The sequence below is a fragment of the Ammospiza nelsoni genome, chromosome 6 (genome assembly GCF_027579445.1).
Source record: "Ammospiza nelsoni isolate bAmmNel1 chromosome 6, bAmmNel1.pri, whole genome shotgun sequence".
NCBI lineage: Eukaryota > Metazoa > Chordata > Aves > Passeriformes > Passerellidae > Ammospiza > Ammospiza nelsoni.
In genome coordinates this window covers 64,031,730-64,044,402 of record NC_080638.1, presented here as the reverse complement: position 1 = coordinate 64,044,402, position 12,673 = coordinate 64,031,730, and the positions used below count along the sequence as shown (strand labels likewise).

At 46.7% G+C, this 12,673-nt stretch overlaps 1 protein-coding gene across 1 annotated transcript in view; it reads right to left on the bottom strand.

The window, feature by feature from the left end:
* Nucleotides 1-12,673, bottom strand: part of MDGA2 (MAM domain containing glycosylphosphatidylinositol anchor 2) — a 209,694-nt gene that overhangs the window by 72,032 nt on the left and 124,989 nt on the right. Inside the window, exon 7 of the mRNA XM_059474248.1 lies at nt 4,893-5,222. Within this exon, the coding sequence (XP_059330231.1) occupies nt 4,893-5,222 (330 nt within the window). The remainder of the gene's footprint in view (nt 1-4,892; nt 5,223-12,673) is intronic.

Below are 12,673 nucleotides of genomic sequence, written 5' to 3'. Positions count from 1 at the left end.
CTGAGTGGCCAGGATTAATCATCCTCTGCCTGAGAGCTGCAGTTTGGGCCCAGCTCATGATTCATGCCCTGACGTGATGCTGGAGTTAAGACAGGGCTGAGCCGGGGCGCAAAATGGATTTGAGCAAGATCATTCCACCCAGGAAGGGCAGCAAGGGATAATTATTCCTGAGGGATAATTATGCTGCTTCTGTCTGTAAACAGAGGCTGGAACTGCTCAGCTGCTCTGGTTTTTTGGGAGGAATGTTGGGGAACACTGAGGAGCTGCTGCTGGAAGGGACCCAGATTTGCTGATCCAGGAAAATGATCGGAAAAGCAGCTGAAGCCAAGAAAACTTAAGAGAAATTCCTTTACTCTTTCATCCCCGTGGAAGAGGGTCCATCAAGGCCCTGGTGTGGAAGGAAATGGAGCGGCCTGTCAGGAATTCCTGGCATTTCACAGGTGCTTTCCCATCATTCCAGCTCCTATGTCCCCCCAGGCAAGGTCCCAGTTCCAAAGGGGAATTTCCAAAGGGGAAATCTGGGGCACAAACCACTCCTAACTGCACATCAGGACACAAAATCCACCATGGATTTTCTGGAATCACAGAATCCTTTAAATTGGAAAAGCCCTCCAAGATCACCAAGTCCAACCATCAACCAGCACCACGGTCACCTCCAACCCATGGCCCCAAGTGCCACATCCACACATTTTTTGAGCATTTCCAGGGAAGGGAACCCCTCTGGACAGCCTTCCCATCCTTTCTGAGGAGGAATTTTCCCTAAGATCCAATTTAAACCACTTCTGAGGCCGTTTCCTCTTGCCCTGAAATGATGGTGAGGCCTTGGACAAAGGCTCCAATCCTGAGGGTTGGGATGATCCTGATTTTTGGACAAAAAAATCTCTTCAGGCAGGGAAATAATTCCAAGATCAGTGCTTGGAACACAGCACTGAAGCCCTAAACCACTCTGCAGCCGGAGGAAAAAGGAACATTTAAAACCCAAAGACGCAGAGCCAGTGGCAAATTAGGGAAATGAATTCCAGCGCTTTTGCAGGACCCGTGCTGAGGAGCATCCATGGATGAGGAGAACCATGGGATGAGGAGTCCATCCACAGCACTCTGGAGAAGAACAAAGGGACTCTGCCACACAGGGGGTGTGGAAATCCCAGAAATTACAGAAATTCTGCTGGAATCAATCCATGGAGGGTGGATTTATCCCAGAGAAATCAGATTCCCCAAGGGATTGTGAGCAGGACAGGAAGGAGCTCCCAAAGATGGAATCAACAAGAAAAGCTCTGCACATTCGGCACAAAACCAGAACTATAAAAGACAGAGATTTGTAACAAAATACAGCATTTTCCTGTCCCTTCTGCTCCCTGCTCCTTCCCAGGATAAATCCCAAGGATAGCAGCTCACCAAACCCATCCATTTGCTGCAATAACCAAAGGCCTCTGCCATCAACGACCGCTCTGGACGGTGCTTAAGGTTTACAAATATCCTAATTAGCCACTAATTACCTCCCCAACCCCACATCCTCGTTATGCAATGCCTGTGATTCCAATAAACATTTGAAACTGGAATAAAGGTCGCTTTTATGTCTCATCAAAGCAGGACCAGGATGACCAGAGGAGTCCTGTGGCACCACCAGATCAAGGCTGCAGGTCCTGGAACAGCAGCCTGGAGCTTTAATTAATTCATTATTTAATGGAGAGCTGATTAGCTTGACAGGGAAGCCCTTTTCATATTGCAGAGCCTCACACAGAGCAGCTCTCCAGGAATTTCTCTGCCTGGAATGTGGCAGAACTTCTGGAAAGGCAAATTTATCCCTGGAAGTGTTGGGGCAACCTGAGATAGTGGAAGGTGGCCCTTCCAACTCAAAGATCCCTTCCAACCCAAACAACTCCTTGATTCCATGACTCCATGATTCCACAATTCCATAATTCTGTGATTTCATAATTCCATGATTCCATAATTCTCTGATTTCATAATTCCATGATTACATAATTTTCTGATTCCATAATTCCATGATTCCATGATTCCATGATCCCGTGATTCCATGAGATCTGGAGGCCTCCAGGCCACCCTGTGCTCATCCAAAATCCACGTCCTGCTCCGGGATGTTCCCATCCCGAGGTGGTACAAGCTCAGCACATCCTCAGGCTTATCCCAAGGGCAGGAATTTTTCTGATGTTTTTCCATGTGGGACATCTGGCTGTGCCCACACGGGGTGGGGATGACCCACAGGAAGGACTCCCGTAGAAAAAGAGGGATCAGCACTTCCTCCAGACCTTCCTGTGGTAATTCAGAGCAGCAAAACCAGAAAATAAAGGAAAACAGCCCAAAATAACAAATCTCTTCCCTGCTCAAGGATGTCTCCTTGGAAAAGGTGGAAAGGGAATGAGGCAGAAGGGATAAATGCTGATTTTTGGGAATAAAAAGAGTGTCCTGAATAGAGCAAACCATCCCAATCCCAAAGCTGATTCTTCCTGCTTAAATCCAACATTTGAGGCAGAGAAAAAATCCCTTGCACAGGCTGACACCCTCCAATCCACCTCTTCTTTTTCGCTTAACACAAACCCACTTTATTGAGGTTTTCGTTGCATTTTTAACATCTTGTTGCTTTTTTAGCGTCTTCTGCCTCCAGGTTTCCATGGCATGATCCCACATATCCCGAAAAACCCAGCCTGGCTCTCGGTAACATTTGCCCAGGGTGGTTTTTATGGATGACAGGGTTTTTCTAGGGCAGATATTCCACGTTTGAGTCTCGATTCCCACTCTTCACTGACCTATTTTATTGAGATATGGGGGGAGCAGCGAGGGGATTACTTCAGGTCCATTTATGTAAGATACTCAGGACATAAATCCCTGATTTTTCCTGCCGAAAATGTCAAGGGAAAAAAAAATATTCCTGCTAAACAAGGGCAATTCCAGAGCCACACATCCCTTCCCAACCTCCTGGAGAATTCATGGATTTCCTCCTTCCTTAGGATTTGACAGCCCCACTCCAGGAGGAGCTGCACAAACACCAGGAAGAGGAAATTCCCCCCCATCCCAGACATCCAGAGGGATGTTAATAAAGCCCTGCAAGTCGTGGCATTTGGGAAATGTGTTTGTGCCTGGGCCTTCTGTTCCTAATTAGCAGAGCAGTAATGAATCTTGATGAATCAGTAATGACCTTCAAAGCGCTGCAACTATTTCAGCTTCCACTCGGCTGGGTAATGAAGTCATTCCAAGAGCAGAATTCCTTTTAGGATACTGCAAAAGGCTGAGCTCAAATTCCATGATTTTTTTCCCCTTTCCTGATTTTCTGGAGTGTTCCAGGACAGGAAGTTTAAGGGGTGACAGAATTCATCATTTCCTGCAGGGATTGTGATGAGCTGATAGGAATGGCCAACTAATGGCTGTCTCCAGGAAATCCCATCAGTTTTCCACAGGATTCCCAAAGAAGTCCAGGGAATTCAGTAGTTATTGGATGCATGAGTGCACACCCTGCACTGGTTGTTCCACCTGGGCAGGCAGCTGACAAAGTCTGCATGGAATGCTCATCCAGCATTCCAAAGTTGCCTCTTCTCCTCTAAGAATCCTCCCAATTCTTTTCCTGATAGTAAAATCATGGAATCATGGAATGGCTTGGGATGTAAGAGACACTAAATCTCATCCGGTGGAGCCCTGCCATGGCAGGGACACCTCCCACTGTCCCAGGGTGCCCCAGTGCCCAGCCTGGCCTTGGGCACTGCCAGGGATCCAGGGGCAGCCACAGCTGCTCTGGCAATCCCAGCCCAGCCAGGAATTCCCAGTTCCCAATCTCCCACCCATCCCTGCCCTCTGGCACTGGGAGCCATTCCCTGGCTCCTGTCCCTCCATCCCTTGTCCCCAGTCCCTCTGCAGCTCTCCTGGAGCCCTTCAGGCCCTGCCAGGGGCTCTGAGCTCTGCCTGGAGCCTTCTCCTCTCCAGGGAGCATTCCCAGCTCTCCCAGCCTGGCTCCAGAGCAGCTTCAACCCTGGAGCACATCCATGACCAAAAATGATCCAACACGGAACCTCCTCAGGTTTCTGTTGTTTGACCAAAGCAACTCAGCCCCTGATCACATTTGAGGAACAGTGACCAAATGAATGAGGTCCCACCAAGAATTTCTCTGTCCTCACCCCATTTATGGCTCCAGATCCCCCCAATTTAGACCCTCTAATTCTCTAATTAGGTGGATTCTCCACTCTCTAATTAGGGGGAGAAAAAGCCCAGACCTTTGCACAGGAGGGTTTTTGGCAGGGTTTCCCCTTTCCAGCCCAGCTATTTGTTGTCACAACCTCACAGGTATTTAATTATCTCTGAGCTGTGTGTTCCACTGGCAAATGTAGCTGGAATTAGCAACAGGCTGAAGAAATGAATCCCTGGTTTTGGGGAAGGGTGACACAGCAGGGGCACGTGGGATTTGTCTCCATGAGCAATCCACCTCAAAAGGATTGAGCAGAAATTAAAAAACGGATGGAAATAAAACCAAGAATTTCTATGTTTCTCTGGTTCCCTGATCAAGGGTCAGAGAATCCCAGAGTGGTTTGGGATTAACACTGATCTCATTCCAACCCCTGCCATGGGCAGGGACACCTCCCACCGTCCCAGGCTGCCCCAAGCCCTGTCCAACCCAGCCCTGGGCACTTCCAGAGATCCAGGGGCAGCCACAGCTTCTCTGGGAATTCCTTCCCAGGGCCTGCCACCCTCCCAGCCAGGAATTCCAAATTCCCAACATACCACCTAAATTTCCCCTCTTTCCCTTTGAACCCACTCCCCGTTTCCTGCCACCACCTCTCGATGAACATTCCCTCTCCAGCTCCCTGCCGCCCCTGGAACGTGCTGGGAGCCCTCCCCACCACGAGGTGCCTTCACCCCACAAATGCAGCCCAGGAGCTCCTCCTCACCCGTGCTGCTGGAGATGTTGACGTCGATGCTGATGTCCGAGATGCCGCCTCCCTTGAGGGACGCCACGCAGGTGTAGGTGCCGAAATCCGTGAACTTGAGGTCAATGATGTCCAGGTTGGTGGTGCCGGGGGACACGTCGGGGTCGGTCTGGGTGATCACCATCCTCTCCGAGCTGCGCAGGGGCCGCCCGTTCTTGAACCAGCTGAAGGTGAGCTCCTCCGGGGGGATGGCTTCTACCTGGCACGAGATCTTCACCTCCCGCCCGATCTGGATGTTGTCGTCCTTGTGGTACGGGTCGGGGGTGATCCAGAAGCGTCCTTTTTTTAAGGCTGGAACACAAAAAGAAAAGAGAAATTTTATATAATAGAGTGGAAATTTGGCTTTGCTGGTGTTGCTGTAGGACATGAAATAAAATGACGCAGACACACAGCTCTCCAAGGTAAAAAAGAGGGCGAGTTTAATTTTGACTCCAACATTTACAGATTTCCAAAAGTGACAGTGGATTGGAGGGTGACAGTGCCACCTCTCCAATGACACTGGACAAACCAACAGGCCATCAAATTTCTCCTCCTCCAGAGAAGAATGCAACAAATAAGTTATTTACATAAAGTGTATAAAAAAGTTCATTACAAGAATGTAAACATCAGAAGACTTAAAAGAACTTAAAAAACTGGGGAGACACACTGGAGGCCTAAATATGATTTTCAAAGGGGCAGCAGCCACAGGATTGATTTTACTCCCAGGAATCTGCACCAACTTGGAATCACGAGGATGAACCAGTTGGAAACTGGCACGGAATTAAACTCTGAGGCACAAGCTGAGCTTTTTTTGTGTGCAAATAAACAAGATATCAGGCAGAAATTGATTACATTATTTTTATATATGAAATATATAATATTTTATATAATATTTTCATGTATGAAATATGATTTTATTATTTTTAGGATGAAACACTGGCATGGGTTCCCTGGAGAGCCAATGGATGCTCCATCCCTGGAAAAACCAGTTTTCAAGGCCAGGTTTGTTCTTTTTGGAGCAACCTGGGATAGTTGAAGATGTCCTTGATCCTGGGATGGAATAGGGTGAACTTGAGGGTTTCTTCCCACCCCAATAATTCTGGGATTTTTTGGTGGAACTCCTAACCCTAACCCTTGGACCTTCCTAAGCACATGTTAAACACATGAATAATTTTTCCCAGGCACTGAAATCCTGATTAAATTCCATCATGGATAAGGCAGCTGTGAAGCACTGTCACCTCCACAATGAAAACTAGAAAGTCCCAGCACCTAAATCAGGCTGAGCTGCTGCCAACCAAAATAATTCCTGAGATTTCAGGGGTTGTTTTCCACCTCTGGAGGGATTTCCAGGCTTTTCCTCCTCCCTGTCCTGTCAGAGCACCAGAAAAAGGGGAAATATCACCCTAAAATCACTGATACAACCAGTGAGGTCGCCTCCAATCCATCTGGAATTTCTCCTGCGCCCAACACTATCCAAACCCCCAGTACAAATCCAATTAATTCTCCACCTCCTACCAGAGATAAGGAAATCTCAGGGTTCCACATGGGGATTTTTTGAGGGATAACCTCCACAGCAGGGACACAGCAGCTGTGGAAAACCACATCTCCCATCATCTTCCTCATAAAGGAGCATCTTATCCTGGCATTCCATCCTCAATCTCCAGGAATGAAATATTCCTGTATCTCACTCACCTCAATTTTCTGTAAATGAACCTGAAACTCTCCAAAACTCTACCTCCATTGACATCAGCTGAGGGTTGGGATGATCCTGATTTTTTTGGTGGTTTATTTTGAGAGAATGCTTCAGGATCAGGCATTTAACCTTCCAAGGACAGAGATTTTTTGATGAACTGAATAGAAAATGCTCCTGACAAAATCCCCAAATCCCTTTTTTTTTTTCCTATAGAGATGTGCCAAAGAATATTTATGGGTTTATCCAAGTGGTTTTTTCCATGTGGTTTTTTCTGGATGGTCCCAAACAAAAACTATTGGTTAGAAATGGTACAGATCCCAGGCAGGGTAGAAGTAAATATTGATATCCACCATTTATGGAGATTTCTCCTGAGATGTTTCCCAATTCCCTGGGCTCCTCTCCCCATTCCTTCTGTCCTGGATCCATTTCACAGAATCCCACTGTGGTCTGGGTTGGGAGAGACCTTAAATCCCATCTCATTCCACCCTTTCCATAGGGTGGGACACCTTCCCTTATCCCAGGCTGCTCCCAGCCCCAGTGTCCAGCCTGGCCTTGGGCACTGCCAGGGATCCAGGGGCAGCCACAGCTGCTCTGGCAATCCCAGCCCAGCCAGGAATTCCCAATTCCCAATCTCCCACCCATCCCTGCCCTCTGGCACTGGGAGCCATTCCCTGGCTCCTGTCCCTCTGCAGCTCTCCTGGAGCCCCTTCAGGCCCTGGAAGGTTCTAGAGATTCCATACTTTGGACATACTAAAAAAAATCTATATACTCCATCCACGAGTGGTGAAAATGTGAGTTCAGATTCAGTTTTGCTTATTCCAGCTCAATTTTGTCAATTCAAACTCAGTTTTGCTAATTCCAACACAATTTTGCAAATTCGAACTCAATTTTGGTAATTCCAACTCAATTTTGGTAATTCAGTAGCTCCTTAAACAAGGACTTACAAATTTCATGCTGAAGGAGCACTCCCACCACCTGGAAAAGAATTAACACTTCCAGAGCTCAGAAAAGAATTCACATTTATTTATTTACTTACTTACTTACTTATTAGGCTGTCTTTTCAAAATAGGGGGGGAAAGTCTAAATTTGAGCTATTTACCCTCAATCTCACAGGGTAGGAGAGGATTCCTCCATTGAGTAAGGCAACATTTTTAAGGAGAGAATGGAAAATTTGGTATTTTTCTAGGAAAAGCGTCACTTTGGATGCTGCTCCTCAGTTCCAGCCACATCTTAAAAGCATCCAACTGGTTGATTTTATTTATTCATTCATTATTTAATTTATTTACATTATTCATTTACATATATTTATTTAAGGGATTTCCATGGCTTTAATCAAGAATGGAATTTTTTGCACTCCTCTTTGCCTAGCAGTTCTCCATCCCTTGGGGAATTCTCAGCCAATTCCCAGGAATCAGCACTACCAAGTTGGAATCACGAGGCTGAACCAGTTGGAAACTGCCAGAGAATTAAACTCTGAGGCACGAGCTGAGCTTTTTTTTGTGTGTGTGGAAATAACAGCACAAACAATGCTTACACACACAAAAACCCCTCAATATTTTATGCAGATCCTTTTCAGGCAGGGGAAAACCAAAAAAGAACTCGATGGGCACGACCAGCGCAATGTTTCAGCCCAAATTAGTTGCTCATAACCTCAATAAACTATTTTTATTTCTGAGTTTTCAGCATTTTCTCCTGCCTAGAACTGAACAAAGTCTAGCAGGGAAGTCAGGGTACCTTTCCTTTGTAGAAAAGCACAAATTCCAAGGTAGGGAAAGGGGGCAAGAACCTCAAAGTTTGGGTCAAAGCTGTTTCTTGCAAGCAGAACTGGGTTGGAAGTGGATGGTCTTTAAGGTTCTTTGAACCCAAACATTCCATGACTATGGATGAGGTCTCCAAAATCCCTGCAGAGCTTCCTGATTTCCACCACGTTGGGAACACCTGAGCTGAGCTTGATCCCAACCCACCAGGTAAAGGAAAAAGGGGTTTTTGTATCATTTCCTCTGTCTAGCAATCCCATAAAAGAGTGGCTTGGGTTTTCCTCAGCTGTAGATTCCTGCACCTCCATTTCCACGAGGAAATTTCCAGGAGGGCATTCCAAAATGCCAAGAAAATTGAGCCATGCCATGGATTTTGTATCTGTGGCATCAGTTATGTGCTGAGAAGTTCTCATGGGGTGCGACACAGAAATTAAAGAGAAATTAAAGGTTAAGGGGTTTTTACACAGGCAGAGACAAGAGGGAATGGTTATAAACCTAAAGAGATTTAATGGAATATTGGGAATTGGGAATTCCTGGCTGGAAGGGTGGGATGGAGCTGGGCTGGAATTCCCAGAGCAGCTGTGGCTGCCCCTGGATCCCTGGATAGCCAAGGCCAGGTTGGACATTGGGGCTTGGAGCAGCCTGGGACAGTGGGAGGTGTCCCTGCCACGGCAGGGGGTGGATGGAATCATCTCCAAAGTCACTTCCCACCCAAACCATTCCAGGATTCCTCAGATGAACCAGCAAAATGTGGGAGATGCTGCTGCAGACCCCTCCCAGCGGATTTTTGGGAACGTCACCAGCCCACGGAGCTGCAAAGGAGCAGCAAACGTGCAAATAAATCTGAAACTGTTCTTTGAGACTCAGCAAAGTGCCAGCCTCACTCCAAAGAGACCCCAAAGAATGAGGATGTGATCAAACAATCCGAGATGAAACAACTTTTGTCCTCAAACTGCTCACAAACAGTCCCTGCCCTCCCTCATTAATTATATTTTCAAAGTAATAAAATGCAGTTCAGGATCTCAAGCAAGGTCTATTTGCATTCATCAGGTTCAGTTGGTTTTTTTCCCACCCCCTCCCTGATCAACCCCAAATTTTCCTTTAATGCCTCAGAATGTTCCTGCCTCACCAATTTCCAATGGCTCAAACACCACCACTAAATACATCAAGCTCTGCACGATTTTCTGCACCATTTTTAGGCTTTAACACCAGAATTACGGACCCCTGGCTGCTTCCCCAGTGGATGCAGGACAGGGAAGGCTCAGATTTGTGGTTGCTGATGGTTCTGTCCGTGTTTTACCTGTGACAACAGGGCCATGGAGCAGCAAAACTCCAAATTTCTGGCTTTAACCTTCTTTGAGCAGCCAGAGGCCCCTTGAGGCACCTTCTGTGCCCTCTCCAGAGGAGGTTTGGAGTAATTTTGGTTGTTTCCCTTCACTTTTTGTCAGCGATTTTGTTTTGACCCATTCACAGTGAACCAGAGAAGAACCTCACTCAAGCAGATGTGGAGCCCTGCATGGTCTTGGAGAAGATGTTGGAGGTTTGGAAAACTCAGAATCCAGCCTGGCCCTTTTCATGAGCTCCCAGAGGAGGAAATTTCCAATATTCCAATAATTTCATTCCCGGCCACACCCCACTTCCAGAATCCTCCAAAATCACAGAGAATTCTGTGATCTCCTGGATCTCACTGTGGGCTGGGTCAGAGGAGCCAGGAAACCTTTCCTGGTGTCCAGGTGCTCCTGACCCCTTCCTGTTTCCTTCTCACATGTGGGGAAAAGAGTTTGTGATCCTGGGAAAGATTCTTCACCTATTTTTTAAGGACAATGGACTACAGAGACACAGCAGGGAAATGGCCAAAGATCCCAGAATTCCAGGATGGATTGGATTGGAAATGAATTTAGGGATTGTCCAGTTCCAACCCCATGATCAGGGACATCTTCCACTATCCTAGGTTGCTCCAAGCCCCATCCAACCTGGCCAAACCATCCTGGAATGATGTGATAATGGATGGAACAACAATATCTGCTCCTGTATCCCACATGGGAAGAGCTCTGCAGTCCATATTTATTTTTATCTGGAATTCCAGCCTAAATTTATCCATTTACTGCCCAAAACCCTCATTCCCACTGAATAAAAACCCACAGAAATCCTTCCCTGATGTCTTGGCAGTAACTTGTCCACTGCTATCAAATCAAGAGAAGGAAAATCCAAGTTTTTATCCCAAGCTCTGAAGAGACACCAAATTTTTGTTTGTTTTGGCTGTGGGCAATAAAATTGGGTCTGTCTTTAACATTCTCCCGTACTCCCTTAAATTCCCTTATCCAAACACTTTAACAACTGTCAAAAAGACCTTTTTCAGTAGTGATTATCTCAGTGCGGTCATTAAACTTCATTCTTTACATGAAAATACATTTTGGCATTATTCTGTGGAGAAAAAATGGGAAAAACTCAGATTCGTGGTTGCCAAAAATTCGCATTTGCCATCATGGACCAGGAAAATATTGGAGAGGAAAATAATGGAGAGGAAATTACAGATTTCTGGTTTAATTGTAAAACTTAATTATGAATAGAAGAGCAAAACCACACCCCAAATAATAGAGTTTGTGGATATCAGCTCAGCATAATCAAAGTGTGCACAGAATCCCAGAATGATTAGGGTTGGAATGTACATAAATCCCACCCAGTGCCACCCCTGCCATGGCAGGGACACCTCCCACTGTCCCAGGGTGCCCCAGTGTCCAGCCTGGCCTTGGGCACTGCCAGGGATCCAGGGGCAGCCACAGCTGCTCTGGCAATCCCATCCCAGCCAGGAATTCCCAGTTCCCAATCTCCCACCCATCCCTGCCCTCTGGCACTGGGAGCCATTCCCTGGCTCCTGTCCCTCCATGCCTTGTCCCCAGTCCCTCTGCAGCTCTCCTGGAGCCCCTTCAGGCCCTGCCAGGGGCTCTGAGCTCTCCCTGGAGCCTTCTCCTCTCCAGGGAACATTCCCAGCCCTTGGAACAGCTCCGTGGCCTCCTCCAACACATCCACACCTTCCCTGTCCTGAGAAGCCCAGACCTGGATGCAATTCCGGTCATAAGGACCAGTCTGGGTTGGAAGGAAATAAAAAGTAATTCAACAATCATTTGAAAAGAGAGTGATGTAATAAATAGCCCGAGTTTTTAGGGACAACACTCCAACTTGGACCACTCATAAAATTCAAATTCCTTAAATTGGGCATTTAGAATCATGGAATTGTTCAGGTTGGAAAAGTCCTCTAAGATCACCGAGTCCAACCACCAACCAGTACCACCTCTGTGGTCATCACTAAACCTTGTCCTCATCCACACATTTTGGGCACAATTCCAGGGATTTTGACTCCATCCCACCCCGAGCAGCCTCTTCCAACACTTCCCAATAAATGAGGAAAAGACTCTGAGGTAACTGAGAAAATGCTGCTTCCCCGGAGTTCCCTCTGCATCCCAAGACAGGCTTGAAGCAAATTCCTGCTAAAAAAAGCTCCACATTCCCAACATTTCAGCACCAGCTCGTTCTGCTCCTGTCAACACGATTTGAGCTGGAAGATTTTAAAATCCTGAACTTCCAGCAGCTCACTGAACAATTAAGATGTCAAACGTCTTCTTCTAAAACGTCTCCAAACTTTTTAATATCAAGTAATTATTTGGCACTTCCAAGGCCAGATGCATTCCCACTTCCAATTTAAATGCAAATCCCACGGAGAGACTTCAGGTTTTGTCTCTACTTTTAGAAACTGCTGCTAATTTTGCAAAGAAAAGGGTTTTTTATTCCTGTTTTTCCGTGTGCTCGGCTTAATTAGCTCCCGGCTCCTTCGGAGCTGCTCTTTTGAAGGAGGGGGAGGTTTGGATTCCTTTGAATGATGAAAATTTCAGTTTACAACTTGCTCCAAATCTGATCCATTAAAGAGATGAAGGGGAGATCAAAGGGGGAGAAACTCAGCGTGGTTCCTCTTTTAGCGGCTTTTAGAAGGGAAGATTCTATGGAAATCAGCGGCACCGGGAGGAAAGACGTTGGGGGCTGGGAATAGATGATCTCTAAGATCTCTTCCAGCACAAACCACTCCGTAATTCCAAGAAATAGCCAGGTGGGATTGAGCTCAGGGTGTTCCTTCTCCGATCTCCAGCTCATACCACGCGTTTTCCAAGGACTGAAGACCTCCAAGGATGGAAATTTCACAACCTCCTACCCTCAACTCGCAGGAAAAGCCAGGAGCTGTGCCAGTGGTGTCATGGGGTTTGGAGGCAGAAATTGCTGTGTCCTTACATTTTTCCTGATGGAAAGGTGTTTCCTCCCTG